Source organism: Panthera leo, chromosome A1 (assembly GCF_018350215.1).
Source record: "Panthera leo isolate Ple1 chromosome A1, P.leo_Ple1_pat1.1, whole genome shotgun sequence".
Lineage (NCBI taxonomy): Eukaryota > Metazoa > Chordata > Mammalia > Carnivora > Felidae > Panthera > Panthera leo.
In genome coordinates this window covers 158,350,765-158,368,545 of record NC_056679.1, presented here as the reverse complement: position 1 = coordinate 158,368,545, position 17,781 = coordinate 158,350,765, and the positions used below count along the sequence as shown (strand labels likewise).

General features: G+C 42.5%; 1 protein-coding gene across 4 annotated transcripts in view; it reads left to right on the top strand.

Annotated features, from left to right (window-relative positions):
* Positions 1-1,159: 1,159 nt before the first annotated feature.
* ERAP1 (endoplasmic reticulum aminopeptidase 1) overlaps positions 1,160-17,781 on the top strand; it is a 46,515-nt gene continuing 29,893 nt past the window's right edge. Inside the window, exons 1-4 of one of the 4 annotated variants that reach the window (XM_042944109.1) lie at positions 1,160-1,222; positions 7,448-8,024; positions 9,779-9,917; positions 12,801-12,935. In XM_042944109.1, the coding sequence (XP_042800043.1) occupies positions 7,498-8,024; positions 9,779-9,917; positions 12,801-12,935 (801 nt within the window). In that variant the 5' untranslated portion in view covers positions 1,160-1,222; positions 7,448-7,497. Of the gene's footprint in view, positions 1,251-7,447; positions 8,025-9,778; positions 9,918-12,800; positions 12,936-17,781 lie in introns of all 4 variants that reach the window. The other 3 variants (XM_042944102.1, XM_042944128.1, XM_042944118.1) reach the window with 3 other exon arrangements.

The following is a 17,781-nucleotide window of genomic DNA, read 5'->3' as shown; positions in this document are numbered from 1 at the left end:
CTGATCCCAAAGCCCATTTCTGGTTGAATTGTAATGAAAAAACTTCCCTTGATCTCACCTTGTTTGGGGCTTGGGACAGGATGTTAATTTTGTATCACAAAATACCCTTGACTGGAGACACTATGCAGAACAAAATCTATTCTGTTATTTTTCTAAAGGAAGAAAAAATTGAGAAACAAAGGTTGAGAAATTCTGTTTGAGTGTGGTACCCCAAATTCTCAAAGGGAAAGAGACTAAACCGAGAGGAGAAAGCCTGAGTATAGTTAAAAAAAAAAAAAAAAAAAAAAAAAGTCTCAGAGGGATTGGTCCACTCACCAACTTGTAGCATTTGGTGAGCATGAAAGCTTGCGTTTTCCTGTCTTATTATTTCATTTACCCTCGATTGTTTAAAGAGGGTTTTTCTTTTCCTTCCTTTCTTTCTTTCTTTCTCTCTCTTTCTTTCTTTCGACATTTCATCCAGTCTTAATATTCTAAGGGGAGCGTAGAAAATGGTCATTTGATTTGAAAAAGCAGAGGAAGCGTTTTAATATGGGGAACAGCAAATGGGGGGGGGGGTCCGAGTAGCCCCCTTGGTAGTAGTGGGGAAGTTCCAGGGAGGTATCTAACCCCTTCTTCCTCTGAGGCATCTCCTAGCATAACTCCTGTCCATTAAAAGCCCAGAAGTTTCAGCATTTCACACAACAAAGAATTGTTCCGAGTTCATTTTTCTTTCGGAGGCGGGCCAAAGCTCCCAGTCCATTTGCAGAGACGAGATGATGGACACCAGTTGAGTCCAACCGGCGTCGAGCCTGTCCAGGCTCCGTAGACAAGCAAGCTCGAGGCCCGCCGGGGTCACCTACGGCCACACCAGCCCTTTTTTAATGCGCTCAACCCTGGGAGCGCCAAAGGCTAACCACTGTTGGGGGGGAGGGGGGAGGCTTCAAAGACACACTCAGAGAAAATGATCTGCGTTCATAAAGGGGTGCTCCTTCCCGCCCGATCTGCCCTGCGTTGCACCTCCTCCGTTTCCCTTAGGTGCAGCACTCCTGCGAATTCCCGGCGGGGTTACGGCGGTCCCTCCGCACAGGTTTCCCTTTTCGCAACTCCCGCCTCAGCCGAGGGCTCTCCCGCGCCTGCCGGGAGAGCGCAGGCAGCTGCGCACCTCGCGCCCGCCTGCCTCTGCCCCGGCCCCGCTTTCACTTTCTGTTCCGGGGTAGGCGAGGCAGGCGGCAGCGGCGCTAGGGTGAGTTGGCTCGGTTGCGGACCACCAGGTACAGCGCGCCCGACCCCAGGACACCCCTCCGGGAGCGGGCTGCGGGGCTACAGAAGAGCAACCTCCGCGCGCCCGCCGGGGAGGCCCGAGGGCGCGGGGCGGAGGGCAGCGAGGCGCGTGGGAACGCGGGGCCGGGGGTTGTTGCGGGGCCCGGGGTTGTTGCGGGGCCCGGGCCCGAGTCCGCAGGGAGGGCGGCGGGCTCCGCGGCCTGCGGATCCCGCTCGGGTCCTTCTGGGCCAGGAGAAGGCAGGGGGCGCAGGGCCGGTACTCCTACTCCGCGCGCTCTCGGCCCCCCCACTTCCTGGAAGGCGGGAGCCTCGTCGGTGCTCCGCCTCGCGGCTGGGTTCCTGCCAAACTCCAAGTCCACCCGGCTCCCAAGTAGGGCCCAGGGGAGGGAAGGGGCGGGGTGGACGCGGGTTTGGCCGAGAGGGGTCCCCTGGGGATAGTTACCAGAGAAAAGAACGTGGCTTTGGGTTAACTGCTGGGTTGGGGTGTTGAAGGATCAGAGTGCATAAATGTCAAGAACAGTTTTTTCCCTGCTTGTCTTGTATTGGCTCCCAGCCACTGTCTTCCCTTCACTCTGGCTCTAGCCGAGTTGTATTCAGATAAAGCTGTCCTGTTTGAGCAAATTAAAGTTGCCTGTCTGGGTACCTCACTCGCCAGGTGGACCTGCACGTTAATTTCACGGAAGGAGAAGAAAAGACATTTCCTTAGCGTTTTCTGGAAGGTTCTTTGTGCAGGCCAGGTTCAGAAGGAAATGCTCAGTTTTCTGGTGAATGCCCAGAGAATTTGCTCTCAACTCAGGATGTGGTCAACAATCAAAAACAAGAACAAAAACGTTAAAGAAAAAAAAAAAAATTAGCCAGTGTTGTTTCTTTTCCCAAAGATTTGGAATTGTACGGATACACAGCACATTTTCAGGTGGGCCTAAACAGAAAAATTTTAATTGGTTAAAAAAAAATTCAAATTAATTCAGCATTTTTATTGTTACCAGCAGTGACCAACTGTTACCAATGCTTGCTAATTTAATTGTTCAGGACATTTTGGAAGAAAGTCCCATTGCCTCTTGATGATAGATTTCACATTGAGTGGTGTTCAATAAAGGGAAGGGTGTAGTCACCCAGGATCAGTTGTCCCTGACTTCTTTGTGAGTGGGAAAAGTCCTGATCAGCAAAGGGAACCTAAATAAGGTTCTTTCTTTTCTTTTTTCTTTTCTTTTCTCTTCTTTTCTTTTCTTTTCTTCCCTCTAAATAAGGTTTCTAAAGTAACTTCCTGGCAGTGAAGTAAAGTTAGGTACTCTGTTACTGTTGCACTTTCATCTACAGCATTGGCTGTTGAAACATGCTTTATTTAGTAAGATCAGATGCCAAAGGAAGATACTTTTTAAAACTTTAAAGAAATGCAGTAAAGTACAGGAAAGTCCTTGAAAACTTTTATCTCTGTGCTCTAAACCTGTGTGTTCATCTACCTGCTTGATATTTTCCCTTGGATGTCTCAGAGACATCACAAATTAAACATTAAAAAGCGAACCCTTCATTCCCTCTCCTCCTTTGAAAACTGTTGCACCTCTGGTCTTCTCCATCTCAATAAATGGCATGTATGACTAACCAGATGTTCATTATAGAAACCTGGCACCATTCTGATGTGTTCTTTATGTCACTCCCCACTTCTGGTTCACCCCAAGTGTAGATGTTGAGTACATCCATCTCTCTGTCTCTCCCCTCCCTTCTGTCACTCCTTCCCATTTCTGGTGACACCACTAGAGTACAAGCCACTAGCTTACTTTATTGAGACTACTTTCTTTTCTTTTTTTAAAGTTTATTTATTTTGAGAGAGGGAGCACAAGCCAGGGGAGGAACAAAGAGAGAGAGAGAGAGAGAGAGAGAGAGAGAGAGAGAGAGAAAATATCCCAAGCAGGTTCTGCACTGTCAGTGCAGAGCCCCATGTGGGACTTGAACTCACAAACCTTGGGATCATGACCTGAGCTGAAACCAAGAGCTGGAACCTTAATTGACTGAGCCACCCAGCCACCCCTGTTGAGACTACTATCTAACTGGTTCCTTGGCCTTTACTCGTGCTCCTGTCTTGTTCCACGCAGCTTTTAAAAATGTGAACTGGATCCTAAGACCTTCTAGCTCAAAACCCAGTGGCTTCTTATCGTACTTAGGATAGGATCCCAAATCTTTAACATGTCTACAGTCCACATGGTGGTCTGGTCCCATGTGGCCCTTTTCAGGTTCACTAGCCTTTATAACCAGCACTCTCTACTGTCTGAGAGCCTACAAATATGCTTGCTGTTTCCTCTCTGGAAAACTCTCCTTCTCCCTCTTTTCTTAGCTAGTTTGAATTTGTCCTTTAAATCTCAGCTAAAATATCCTCAGAGAGCCCCAATATAAATCGGTCTGCCCTGTTACTCTCTTTTTCGTATGTGTGGGTTTTTCCTACATAGCCCTAATCATGGGGAAAAATTCCTCCCATCCCAGTTCCATAAGCTCTTTGAGGAAGAGGATGCGTGCTATCTTACATTGCCAGTGTCCAGAAAAATCCTTGGCATATAATAAGTCCTCAATAAATATTTGTCAAATGAACGATTGAAAATATTTTAACACAGTCTAGGGGAGCCAGGGTGGTTCAGTGGGTTAAGTGTCCGACTTCAGCTCAGGTCATGATCTTGCAGTTGGTGAGTTCAAGCCCCACATCGGGTTCTGTGCTGATAGCTCAGAGCCTGGAGCCTGTTTTGGAGTCTGTCTGTCTCTCTCTGCCCCTCCCCTGCTTGTGCTCTCTCTCTCTCTCTCAAAAATAAATAAACATTAAAAAAAAGAAGATATTTTAACTCAGTCTTTACAACAATGCTATGAGCGAGGTATTATTATCTCAACTTACACACAAACAAAACAAAACTGGGATTAAATAACCTGTCCAAGGTCATACAGTAAGTATGTGGCAGAGGAGGAACTCAAAGTCAGGTTTTCTTTTTCTTTACTGTAAGTGTAATATATATCATTATCTTACTGTAAGTGTAATATATATTATCTGACAGTAAGCATTATATATTATTGATATAGCAATAGTTAGAGATATGTACATCTGTATTCTCACATTTATGCTGTCTACATTACGTGTTCCATTTTGGTTTCCTGGCATTACATCCCCCTTTGAGACACAGCCATGTTCTCTTTGACCCCCTCCCCTCATTGACTCAACCTTGCAAAGCCTTTGATATGAGGTCTCCCTGCCAATTCCTTCAGCAGCCTGTAGACCTTGCTGTCAGCTCAGAACCAGTTGGAAATTTTAGATTTCCTCCTGGACTTTTAGAGACCACTTGGGGACTTTTGGAGTCCTCCCATGCCCAAACCTGACACCTTCAATGCACTCTCTACCATCTTGGGGTACAGGTAACATCCACAGAGCTACTGCCATCAGAAATTCAAAATGGAAGCATCACACAAATTCCCTTTATTTCTGCTCTCCCAACTTCAAAAGGAATCCATCATTTTGCCCCTGCGCTGGAATTCTGCCTGAGGAAGTAGAAGTGGGAACTCTTGACCGCTTTGGTGTTAAACTTTACTCTTCTCCTTCAAATTGCTTCACTTCTCATTGGCTGGAAGCATCCTGTAGCTGGCTCCTACATGCACACACACACATAAAACAAGAAACACGTGAACAAACAAACAAAAAAACCTGTTCTTAGAATGGGCGTGAACCTTTGGTCCTCTCTTGTGCCTCTGTGAGTGATTGTCTCTGCTGTGTTGGTACCCTTTCTGTGGGGAAGGCAGATTTAGGCACCTTTATTTTTTTTCAAAATTTTTTTTCAACGTTTTTTATTTATTTTTGGGACAGAGAGAGACAGAGCATGAACGGGGTTGGGGCAGAGAGAGAGGGAGACACAGAATCGGAAACAGGCTCCAGGCTCCGAGCCATCAGCCCAGAGCCTGACGCGGGGCTCGAACTCACAGACCGCGAGATCGTGACCTGGCTGAAGTCGGACGCTTAACCGACTGCGCCACCCAGGCGCCCCAGATTTAGGCACCTTTAAATGTGTGTTTGGGAGGGGAGCAGGATGGACGATGAGGGCCTGGGGACAGTGCATCAGTTATTACCTTGAAGTTATATCCCTCTGTGTGGGGCTCAAGGGGTGAGACCAGGGTTTGCCAAGGATTATCTAGGAGGTTCTCAACTTGGCTCTCCAGGAGAATCTCTAGATGAAGGTTTTTAAAAATTCTGATGCCCTGACCTCATCACCATAGATTTCAGTTTAATTATTCTAGACAGGGATCCAGGCACCCGTCATTTTAAAAGCCTCCTAGGTGATGTTAATATGCAGCCGGAGTTGAGAACCGCTGATACAGAGGTAGAATCCCATGTACCACATTGTAGCATTACTACTTTTCTTATGTGATCTGTATATTCAGGAGCCAGAGGAGTTTGGGGGAATTAGGATCACTTACCTGGACTCATCTGGCAGGGATCCTTTCCTGGCAAACACCCATTAGAGAGGTGTCTCTGTCTAAGAGAAATATGCTCAGTTCTCAGGCATGCTTGCCTACTCTCTTAAAATTCACATTCCTTTTGTGTCCTATGACCTTTAAAATAAAGTACAAAATACAGTCTGCAGAATGACTCCCAGCGTGCTTTGAGCATCATTTGGAGTCACTTCCCTCCTTGCCTTGTGAATAATCATTATGCATGCAATTCTCCTAGGGTTTCTTCTGTCCACATTGATTGCCCAGCCAGCCCTCCACTTTCTCCCTTTGTGCTTTAACTCCCGCCCTGGTTTCCTCTTCCTTCAGTGCCTTTAATGCCCTCCCTTCATTTTCAAATCCAACTCTTCCTTCCAAACCATGCTCCAATGCTTGTCTTGCAGGAAGGAATCCCAGAGTCACTGTGCAGCCAAAGTCACTCTCTCCCTTCTCCCCCAGCACTGTCTTTTATTATTATTCCTAAAATGCTCCACACTTTCTCTGTTGCATTTCATTGCGCATGAATGTTTCCTGCCTTTCCAGATTTTGAAGTCCTTGATTGTGGGATTTGTGTTGTGTATTATTTTATCCCACACAGTACTCAGCATATGGCCTTGTATGTAGCAGGCATTCAACATATATTTGTTAAATAATTGCAAGAGAGAATCCTGGGGATTGCTATGTTTATCACAGACTATTGGTGTGAACTCTTTAAGTCATTCCTGGCTAAATTAATATTAGATTAACTTTTGGTACGACAATGACAAAGATGCCGACCGCTGTTATTGAAGGTTACTGTTAGGGATACTTGCCTCCCCACAGTCCTGGCCACTCGGCCTCTGTATCTCCTTCCTATGCTTCCTCTATGTTAGTAATTCTCTACTTTGTAAGCTTGGTGGGAGCCAGACCTGTCCCTTCCTGCAGAAGCTGTGAAATCCAGATTTTTGCTTTTTCCGCCTCCCTGACGGGCAGTGTGGATACCTGACCTCAGCTGAAAGAAGTGTTGCCAAATTGCAAGGGCAGCAGAGACCTCACATTGGCAGTGGCTGCAGCAGTGGCCAGCATCTGATCCCTAGGCAGAAGAGTGGCTTCCTCCAGTGTGGGTCCAGTGTGGGTGGGAGTGGTCACCTGGCCAGTTTCTCTGATATGGTTCTGGTGTCCATCTTTGCCTATTTTATATATTTATTTAAAAATTTTTTTAAACATTGTTTCATTTTTGAGAGAGAGAGAGTGTGAGTGGGGAAGCGGCAGAGAGGAGACAGAATCTGAAGCAGGCTCCAGACTTCGAGCTGTCAGCACAGAGCCTGATGCAGGGCTTGAACCCACTGACCACGAGATCATGACCTGAGATGAAGTCAGATGCTCAACTGACTGAGCCACCCAGGCGCCCCAATCTTTGCTGTTTTATGGGGCTGGTTTCCCAAATGTCCTGACAACTCTGTGACACATTTGATGAACTACTTAGTGAGCTTGTTCTTCGACCAAGAACCCTGAATGATAGAGTTCGTTTAAATTTGTAAAGCTAAATGATACTTTTTAAATAGATATTAAGATTGGTGCTAACCATAAACTTCTTTCTTCTACGAATCAGTAACATAGGAAAGGTAATTTTACTTTCGGGAAAAGACCTAAACCTTTTGAAAGTTTGTATCTGTATCTGTTAATCCTGGGTAGATACAATGTGAAATTATGCAATCTTGATAATATTTTAGTGACTCAATTTTTTTTTCCTTAGGGTGGGGGGCCTTTTATACATTTGTGCCACTAGGTAGTGTGAGCAAGAAGATGATATCTCTGTCCGTCAAATGGCCACTTGGAACTATGCTGCTTCTGCTGTCCTCACTGTTGATTCTCTTAACTGTGTCAACTCCTTCCTGGTGTCAGAGCAGTGACACCTCGTCTCCAAAAGCTAGTAATGGGTCACCATTCCCTTGGGATAAAATTCGACTTCCTGAGCACATCAGCCCGGTTCATTATGATCTCATGATTCATGCAAATCTCACCACTCTGACTTTCGAGGGAACCACTCAGATAGAAATCACAGCCAGCCAGCCTACCACTACCATCATCCTGCATAGTCACCACCTGCAAATATCTAAGGCCACCCTCAGGAAGAGAGTTGGAGAGAGACTGACTGCAGAACCGTTGAGAGTCCTGGAATACCCGCTTCATGAGCAAATTGCACTTCTGGCTCCCGAGCCTCTGGTTGTTGGGCTCCTGTACACAGTTGTCATTGACTATGCTGGCACCCTTTCTGAGCATTTAAATGGATTTTATAAAAGCACCTACAGAACCAAGGAAGGGGAAGTAAGGTACTTTTTTTCTATTTTTTTAAAAACTTCAAGTGCTGCCCCCATACTAGATTTATGATTTCATATGGATTATCTCTAAAAACTCCCTTGATCATTGAATGCTTTTCCTTGTTTTGATTTTGCGTTTCATTTATACAGCTAAACATGGCCAGTAGATTCTTTTTTGTGTTTTTGGATGTCACGTTTCATTCTGTTTTAACCAGTTTTATTTCCTTCAGCTCTGTCAAAGTACCTGTTTGTTTATTTAGTTAGATTTCTGGCATATAATAAATGTTTTTAATTCTCTCGGTCTATGTATTAGTTTTCTACAGCTGCTGTAACAATGTATCATAAACCGAGTGTCTTAACACAACAAAAATTTATTCTCTCACAGTTCTGGAGGCCAGAAATTCAAAATCCAGGGCTACACTCTCTACATCTCTGAGAAGAATCCTTCCCTCCCTCTCTCTAGTCTGTGGTGGCCCTCCTTTGTTAGCATTTCTTGGCTTGCAGCTACATCAGTCTGGACTTGGCCTCTGCTGTCATATAGCCATTCCCCCAGCTTCCCTCTTCTTGTAAGGACACTGGTCTTATTAGGGCCCAACCTGATGGCCACATCTTAATTTGATTACATCTGCAAAGACCCTATTTCCAAATGAAATCATATTCACAGATACTAGGGATTAAGACTTCAACATATTTTTGGAGGATGTAATTCATCCCATACAGCCTATAAGAAAAGTTTTTTTTCTCAGTTAAAACTCTTTTTAGACATCCTCACCTGCCTTTCTATTGTTCTGTTTTTAAGAAGGTATAATCTATTTTGGGAGATCTTATTCTGAATTTTAAAATCAAATTTTATTTGCTAGTAGATTATAGTCACTTATTCTTCTGATTCCATATTATTCTTTTGAGGTTAAAAAAAGGTCAAATGCTACCAAAAAGAATGTTTTGAAAAGTCAATTTTATCCCTATTATGGCCCCTAGTGATAACCACTACTTTTATTTTGGGGATCATCCTTCTAGAACTTCTTTTTGGATATGGTTATACATTATGTGAGTGGAGCTATGTTATATTTTCTGTTGTATAAGGAATTTTATTTTAATATGTTGAGATGTTTCATATGAATGACTATTCCTATACATCATTTTAATGACTTTATTAAAATGTATGTTTTGCATTGATTTAACTAATCCACCATGATGGATGTTTCCACCTTTTCAGCAATAGCAGTATCTTTGAAAATCATTTCCTTGGAATAAATGCCTATAAACAAAATTGCTAAGTTAAAGGGTCTACAATCTTTTGATATTCCTTGCCACAATCCTCATCCCTAACCAATAATGTATCTGGGCAATCCTTTTAGAACCAAAAAGCCAACAGGTATGTCTCTTTAATTTACATTTCATTGGTTATTGAGGAAGCTGGGCAATTTTTGATATGTTTATTGACTATTTATAGGCCCTTTCTCAGTGAATTGCCTGTTTATGACCTGCCTGCTATTCCACATGGTTGTTGCATATACTCTTACTCATTTTTAAGTGTTCATTGTCTGTCAAGGCTATTAACCCTTTGTCAGATAACTTGCAATTAATTTTCCCAGATTTTTACTTGTCTTTTTACTTAGTTCTTGATAACTTTTGTTGAAACATTTGTTTTAGTAGTGAAATCAATAATTGTGTGGTATCTCTAGGAATTAAAAACCAAATATACATCTATTTTGGAGTCCCTGGTGCTTTATATTATATTTTGATTTCACTTGCCATAATTTTAGAGTACTTGCGTCAACACATTTTGAACCTACTGCAGCCAGAATGGCCTTTCCCTGCTTTGATGAACCTTCCTTCAAAGCAAAATTTTCAGTCAAGATCAGAAGGGAGCCAAGGCACCTGTCCATCTCCAATATGCCACTGGTGAGTCTGAACTCCTGTATATCTACTCACAGGAAACGTCTATCGATAGTCTGTGCCTTGCATTTCCCCAGTGACAGTTATTAACATTCAGGTCACCTGTGTTATTTGGTTTATTGCTTGACTTTTCTTATTTCATTCCCAAGCTATCCTTTTGTTTCAAGCAACAATTTATTTGTAGCCAAAGAAGAAACTGTCCCTAAAACTAGGAAGATTTCAACACAAGTCTCATTCCAGGTCATTGATATTGACAGGAGGGAAACTGTGTAAGGAATCAAGGCAGGTTTAAATGAGAGTGCCCTTTAGGGGTGCCTGGGTGGCTCAGTCGGTTGAGCGGCCGGCTTCGGCTCAGGTCATGATCTCACGGTCCGTGAGTTCGAGCCCCGCGTCAGGCTCTGTGCTGATAGCTCAGAGCCTGGAGCCTGTTTCAGACTCTGTGTCTCCCTCTCTCTGACCCTCCCCCATTCATGCTCTTTCTCTCTCTGTCTCAAAAATAAATAAACGTTAAAAAAAAATTTTTTTTTAAATAAATGAGAGTGCCCTTCCCAAAGCACTTTTGCCTTCATTTTGTCTTATGACCTTTTGAAAGGATTTTAAAGGGAACACTTTGACAAATAAGGCCATATTTCTAGTATATAGTTATTTTCTATAATTTCTATATATGATAAACTAATACTAGCTATATAATTTGTAACTATATGCATAAAATTGGGCTGACAGAAAAAAAAAGTAATCTTTTTGGAATATCATGGTATAAAAGGTAAGTAGTGATAAAGATAGCTCAGTTCCCTTTAAGGAAACCATTATCCTTCAATACCAAAGCAAATATGGACAGGGTTCCATCTCATTTTCAAAAGTGGTGAGAAAATGGCCGTGCCAAATGAATAAAGCTACTCAGTAAGTGCCCCTAACTCTAAGCTGATTCTGGCAGCTCAGAAAAACTCATCTGTAGGGCTATCATTCTGCAGCTGGTGCACATCAGCTCCTAAAGCACACGCAGGCTTTGTTCAGAGAGCTCACTGTGGATGACACTCAGGTGGAACTGACTTGGCCGAGAGTCTTCAAGGGTATACCAGCTCCTTCCTGTGCTGACCAAGGAGGCAAAATCTTAGCACATAGGGACTCTGAGAGCCACAGCCAGCATCTAGGACAGTACCTTGCAACTCTAAAAACTCTGTAGAGCCCCTCCCCCCACTGAATACCATAAAAATCCCTTCCTCAAACAAGATTCTGACAGCCCCCCTCAGAGGGCTGTGCTCTGTTCTGTGAAGAGCACTCTTCTGCAAATTTCTGCCAGCTAAGAACTTCTGTCTACTCCACCCACATTTGTATATGAAAACACAGGAAACAATTGTGCTGTTTTTCTGATATAAATTTGAGATAGAGAACGTGGTGGTTCCAATTAACATTCCATCCCTGGGATGGGAATGTGTTCTCTAATTACAGAATCACAGCTTTAAGAGAAAAAGCACAGAGATACGATGGAATCAAGGGGAATACTGATGACCAAAAAAGATTGGTGGAGAAACTTGTAGGTTTTCAGGGGGTAGGCTAGGAGCTCCAAAGGCTTCACAAAGATGCTAGAGCTAAATCCATAGGTATCTAAGACCTCTAGGAGAGGAAAATCTCTAATGTAATCTTGCCTCTTGGACAGGAAAGCCCTCCCATTGGCAGAAATCTTATAGGATCAGCCTGAACTCAGGCTGCGGACCTGGAGTTTGGGGGAAGGACAATGGGGTCTCAAAGGATCATTACAGTGGCTGGAAAAGCAAATATACCATTGGAATATTGAATTGTTTGGGCAGTGGGCAAGATTTAATCACACTTAAAGGTTAATTAACTTTAATTAATTAATTATTAAAATTTCCTCTGCAATTTCCTAGTAAATAGCACAACTTCAGGAATGAAAATTTTGACTAGGGCAGAAGGCATTTAAAAAGAAGAGGTAATTTGGAGTTTTTTCCAGAGTAAACCTGGGTCGACTATCAGAGTCAGGACTTAAGTGAGCAAAGAGTGGCCATCACACACACATAACTGGTGGTTGGTTGGTATTAAAAAGAAGCACAAGGGCACCGAAATAGAGGTGGAAATAAGGTTTCAGGAAAAATGCATGTGCTAACATGGAATTTCCCAGGCTGGTTCTCCTCTTGTTCTTGTTCTCCAAGCTCACACCCCAGTGCTGTGTGTTGCCTGAGGTATTACACTTCCCTTTTTGGAAGCAGACCTCTTAGACTATACCACCATCACCCCCACCCCACTGCAAGGCTTCTCCCTGATTGCACTGAAAGCTGATTCCAATGAAGCAAATCAGAGTTTGGAGGAAGCTTTGCCATGTCAGGCCCAAGCATGGGTTACTTTCAGTTTTTTACGAAAATAGAGGCTCTATTTAAGCTGTACATGGTTACATGTTTTCCCACAGAAAAAAAAAAAAATTAGACATTGTATTTCTAGATAATTCTCAAACCTGTATTTATGGTCAGGTGGACTACCTCTTAGCGAAACCACAAATCTCAGGTTTGCTTTGTCCCATTCATATTATTAATCCTCATGTACCAGATATGAGTTAGTTTGCAACCATCTGGGGTATTGAAAAGAAATTTAGTGATGATAGTTGCACAACTGTAAATATAATAAAAAAACACTGAACTATATACTTCAAAATGGTGAATTTTATGATACGTGAATTATATCCCATTTAAAAAAATTGAGTAGAATGGTCTTAATATCTAAATTATAGTCAGGTATTAGAGAACTTGTAAAATAATTATGTAAATATTGTGCTATGTACTTTCACTTTTATGTCTGGTGGTAAGGAGATTTCTGTTTATAAACTGTTTTCAATGCATTGGATAATTGGATTATTTGCTGATTTTATTCTGATTTTAGGTTAAATCTGTGACTATTGCTGAAGGACTCATAGAAGACCATTTTGATGTCACTGTGAAGATGAGCACCTACCTGGTGGCTTTCATTATTTCAGATTTTAAGTCTGTTAGCAAGATGACCAAGAGTGGAATCAAGGTGAACCTGTGATTGTCACATAGGGTGGCCAGCTTGTCCTGATCTGACACTGTCCTGGTTTTAAAACTAGAAGCCCCACATTTTGGGCACATCCCTGAGTCTTGGCCAAACCAGGAAGGTTGGCATCCTATTGTTACAGATGCTCGTATTTATAATGAAGTTCTAACACAAAAACATGCGGAGAGGCTTGGCCTGGCCTACATCGTGGTCCTGGCTCCACGTTTAGCAGGCATTCTGACCTTGACTCTGCTCCCTTGGGAACTTAGTTTATATTTCTTTAAAATGTGTAAGTTGGACCAGATCCTGCAGTGTTTTCTGAGGTTGCCTCTGGCTGTCGCTTCCTGCGGTTTAGAAGTAAATGTCACTGACTACCTGAGCAGAGGATTTCTGGCCTTGAGTAGGAAGTAAAATAGAGCAGTCTGCTTGGAGTATTAAATGACTCTGGGGAGAGCATTTGTGCCAGCTAATACTGGAATACTGGAGAAAAGATCTTGTTTCAAGGAGTACTTGCCCCTTTTCTGGGTACCATTGCATAAGGAGCAACCTATTCAACTATATGTTGTTGGGCTCTGAATGCAAATAGGTTTTTTTTTGGTTTTTTGGTTTTTTGGTTTTTTTTTTTGGAGAAGAGGAGCTTTAATTTGAAGATGCCTAATTTATTTATGCTGGTTTTCGCTGAGGCCTGAGTAGATAGGACTTCTGGGTTGGTGAAAGTGTGAAGATTTCAGCGAGAATGGCTTGCCTAGAGATGGTATGGAAACTCTGTGCCTTTTCCCGTACCTTGCCCTGCACATCTCTTTCTCAGTTACGTCCTTTTATAATAAATAAAATATTCCTCTGAGTTTTGTGAGCTGCCCTAGCAAATTAATCGAACCTAAGGGGGAGGTCTTTGCAACCTCTAGTCTGTAGCCTGTGGGTCAGAAGCACAGATGGTAACCTGGACTTGTAAATATCATCTGAAGTGGGGGTGGGGACAACTGTGTAAGACTGAACCTTTATGTTGTGGAATCTGGTGTATCTCTGGGTAGTGTCAGAATCGAGGTGGAACTGTGGGACACTCAGGTGGTGTTGGAGAACTGCTTGGAGGTGTGGGCATAACACCCCCCAACACACACACACATATATTGGAATTAGGTCCAAGAATTCTTTTTACATATTAGTATTTTTAGGCCTTTTATTTCTTTAAACACATTAAACGTTTTATATTCTAGTTAACTGTCCTATCTGAAGTCTTTACGTGTCTCATTCTGTGATTTGTTGTTTCTGCTGGTTATTGTTTTGTTCCTGTGTGTATATTGAACTTACACTACCTGAGTTGATGGTGGGTTCTTCCACAGAGAATTTGTTTGCTCCTGGCAGATGCCTGGGAGCCCTTACCAGCCCATGAACCGCTTTAAATCAAATTATTAGCTTCAGGTTTTTGAGCCACCTGGTTATTGTGAGTCCAGTTGCTAACCAGCATGAATATTAACTTGCTGATTCACTCAGGACTTCCCACAACCTCCCCCATATGGTACCAAGACTTGAAAAAGGCATTTTTCCCCCTTGCAGTCTCCTTGAGGAAGGGGATGGCTATTTTTAGTTTATCTTTACAGTAAGGGTATGGTCCTATAGGGTTCAACTTTATGCATGGTGCATATTCTGTTGGGCTTTCCCCCCTTGGACGGGCTCTGGACTTTGTCTTCTATCCCCTGAGACCTTCAATGCTGTGAAAACCAAAGCTCAAGTCCATCTGTGTTAGGTTAGTGTCCTCAGGACAAAAGCTGGCTGCAGGGCTCTTCTGTCTAGGAGGGTCCTACTGTTAGTCATTTTTGGCATTTAAGTTTTCTTTACTTTTCCATTATTCCGTAAGAACATTTTTAAAAAGACCTTTTTGTTTACGTTATCCAGGATGTTGTAGTTTTCAGAAGGGGACTTGGTCAGAAATAGGTGGCATTAATACAAGAAATCGAACTTCCAATTTTCTTCCTAAGTGGCAACCATATTCCACAAAATGGAACTGTTGATGTCCATCTTCCATACAATTGTGGAGATGTCATAGACTCTGGATCTGGAGTTCTCTCTTGTCCATCAAGAGAGCGGACACAGGATTAAAATGAGACAGAGACTAATATCCGGGAGGAGACAAGAACCCTGAGTAAGGGTCCTTGCTTCGTTTTTATTAGGATCAGAAGGCTTACAAGTGTGATGGCTGTGCACAAAGAGACAGTGAAACTGTGAACATGAACTCGTGTCGGTGAGAAAAGGTGATCTTGAAGATATGCAGTGTTAGGGGTTTGGGTCAATACAAAGCAAAGTCCTGGCACTGGGCAGATGGTTGTTTATGGCAGGCATGAGGCCCAAGTTATGTTAATATGTTGATTTACATAAATTTCACCATGGCTAACAGTATGAGTGAAGAAAGGCCTAGCTTCCAAAGATTAACAAGCCAGGTCCTTTTAATTTCCCTTTATGTGCAGAAATTATAGGGCCAGACAAGCCTCTGTCCTTCCAAAAAATGTTCTGTCTACTAGATTGGGCAAAGGATATGGTCTTATTTGAATATTTTGGTTCAAGATGTCCTCTAGGACCCCTGTCAATAATGGTCCAATTGCCCCAGTGAAGATTATGCTCAGTCTCTCCATAACAGGTTGTCCAAGGAATATTATTCCAGGGGTGGTCTGAATACTTGAGACTAGAGCAAGCTAGAACATTAGGAGTGTGAGATATGTTGGTTTTTTGAGGTATATCAAAGCTTGTGGCTGAGAAAAAGGTAAAATTGGCCTTTTAGAGATTTTGGTCTGTACATGTAAAAGCCAGTTGATTCTTACTTTGAGACAAGCAGATAGGTTGCTAAGTTTGGTAACACACATAGGAGGTGCTGGAATAAGCCACCATTGAGGTCTTGGCATATAAAGCCAATGCTCTTGTTCAGTTTGGAAGGGCAGGTTAAGATTAGCTCCTCCCATGAATTCAGTGTCATTATTGCTAACAGGAATATCCAGGTCTAGGAGTGTTAAGCTGTCAAATATAGGTGGGTTAAGGAGATGAGCCCAATATGAATATTGAGCTTGGCCCGGACAAATGAGGACAAGGAGAAGAATCAGGGTTACCTGTATCGAATTCCTGTCAATGATGGAGATCATGGCCATCAGATGTGAGTCAGGGGTATATGCAATACCATTGTGTTGTAAGAGGATGCCGGCCTGGTTGGACAGGAGATTAAGGCTTCCCCATGTTATGTTGCGTTTGTGGAGTGGCTTCAGGATGAGGAGTCAATGAAGAGGCTTCTTCCATCTTGAAAAAGGGGGGCTGGTGGCTGCTCATTAAGAGTCATTCTCTGGAAGTACTGGTTCGTTGGAAGATATCCAGGGGTCTCCATGGTATGGCTTCACCAACCAACAGAGAGGGGATCCATAGAGGTCCAGAATCTGAAAGAACACAAACATATTCTCCTCAACCCCAGGTGAGAAGTTTAGTGGGTCCAGTCCATGTGGGCCCCCTTTCAGGGGTTTTGTATAGCACCATAGGATGAGAGGGTTTATCTGATTTTGAAGAATGTCACTCAGCTGCTGTTAGTCTTTGAGGATTAAGATTTAAAAAGTTAAGAGTAGGGGCGCCTGGGTGGTGCAGTCGGTTAAGCGTCCGACTTCAGCCAGGTCACGATCTCTCGGTCCGTGAGTTCGAGCCCCGCGTCGGGCTCTGGGCTGATGGCTCGCAGCCTGGAGCCTGTTTCAGATTCTGTGTCTCCCTCTCTCTCTGCCCCTCCCCCGTTCATGCTCTGTCTCTCTCTGTCTCAAAAATAAATAAAAAAACGTTGAAAAAAAAATTTTTAAAAAGTTAAGAGTAATCATAGCATGATCAAGAAGGAGCTGAGGTTGTAATGTAGATAGCCATGGGTATCTCTCCCTTTTTTGTTTTTTTAACATGTTTTTGAGCATACTATGTGCTCCTTTTACAATTTCTTGGCCTTGTGGATTATAAGGAATGGGTAATTCCAACCAAGGCTTAAGTAAAACAACTTAAAAAGGGCATGCTGTCCTGTCATTTTACCCTTTTTGTTAAAATTTTATTTATTACCTTTAACAAAAATGTATGCTCATTTTTTATATCTTTCTGACATATCTCTTACTTTTTTATATACTGAGTTACTTTCCTTATTTCCATTAGCCTTAATTATATTTAGCAGAATTTTAACTCTTAGAAACCTTAGTCTCCAGTGAAAACAAAGTAGCAACCAATTGTAAACCATCTGTTACATCAGAAATTTTTTAGGTGGCAGACTTATGGATCCATTAAGCATAAAGCATGCTTTTTAATAGATTTAAATGTCCTCGGTATTTTTGTCATAGAAACCAGAAGCACAAACCTACGGTTAGTAAGCAATGCTTTACCATTCCATTTGATTTGGAAGAGGCCTAAATGTTCAATAGATTTAATTTATCATTTAAGCAAAATGTTAAAGTTTCAGGTTACCAAAGACCCTGAAAGCTATTTTAACAATTACCCATGAAAACTATGAGACAAAGTTAACCATTACTTTAAGTCATCCTTTGGCTGACAAATTGGAAAAGAGATAACATGAACTTATTTGACCTTCAGTGAACCTTAGTAGAATAAAGTTTTATTATTTAATTTTGATAATTTAAAAGACATGTCTGTCTTAATTACATTTTATCTGTGTCCTCTTAAAAGTTTACCATTGTCAGTTTTTTCCCGTGGAACCAGTGAGGAATTCTGAAGTGGGTGGCCCTAGTCTAAGGGGGTATTTTTTGCTCTTAGGAGGAAGAGTTGATGCTGCCTGAGGCATTGAAGAGCCAGATATGCAGGTCGCATCCCAGTTGGTGCAGGACCCTGAGGAGTGGGA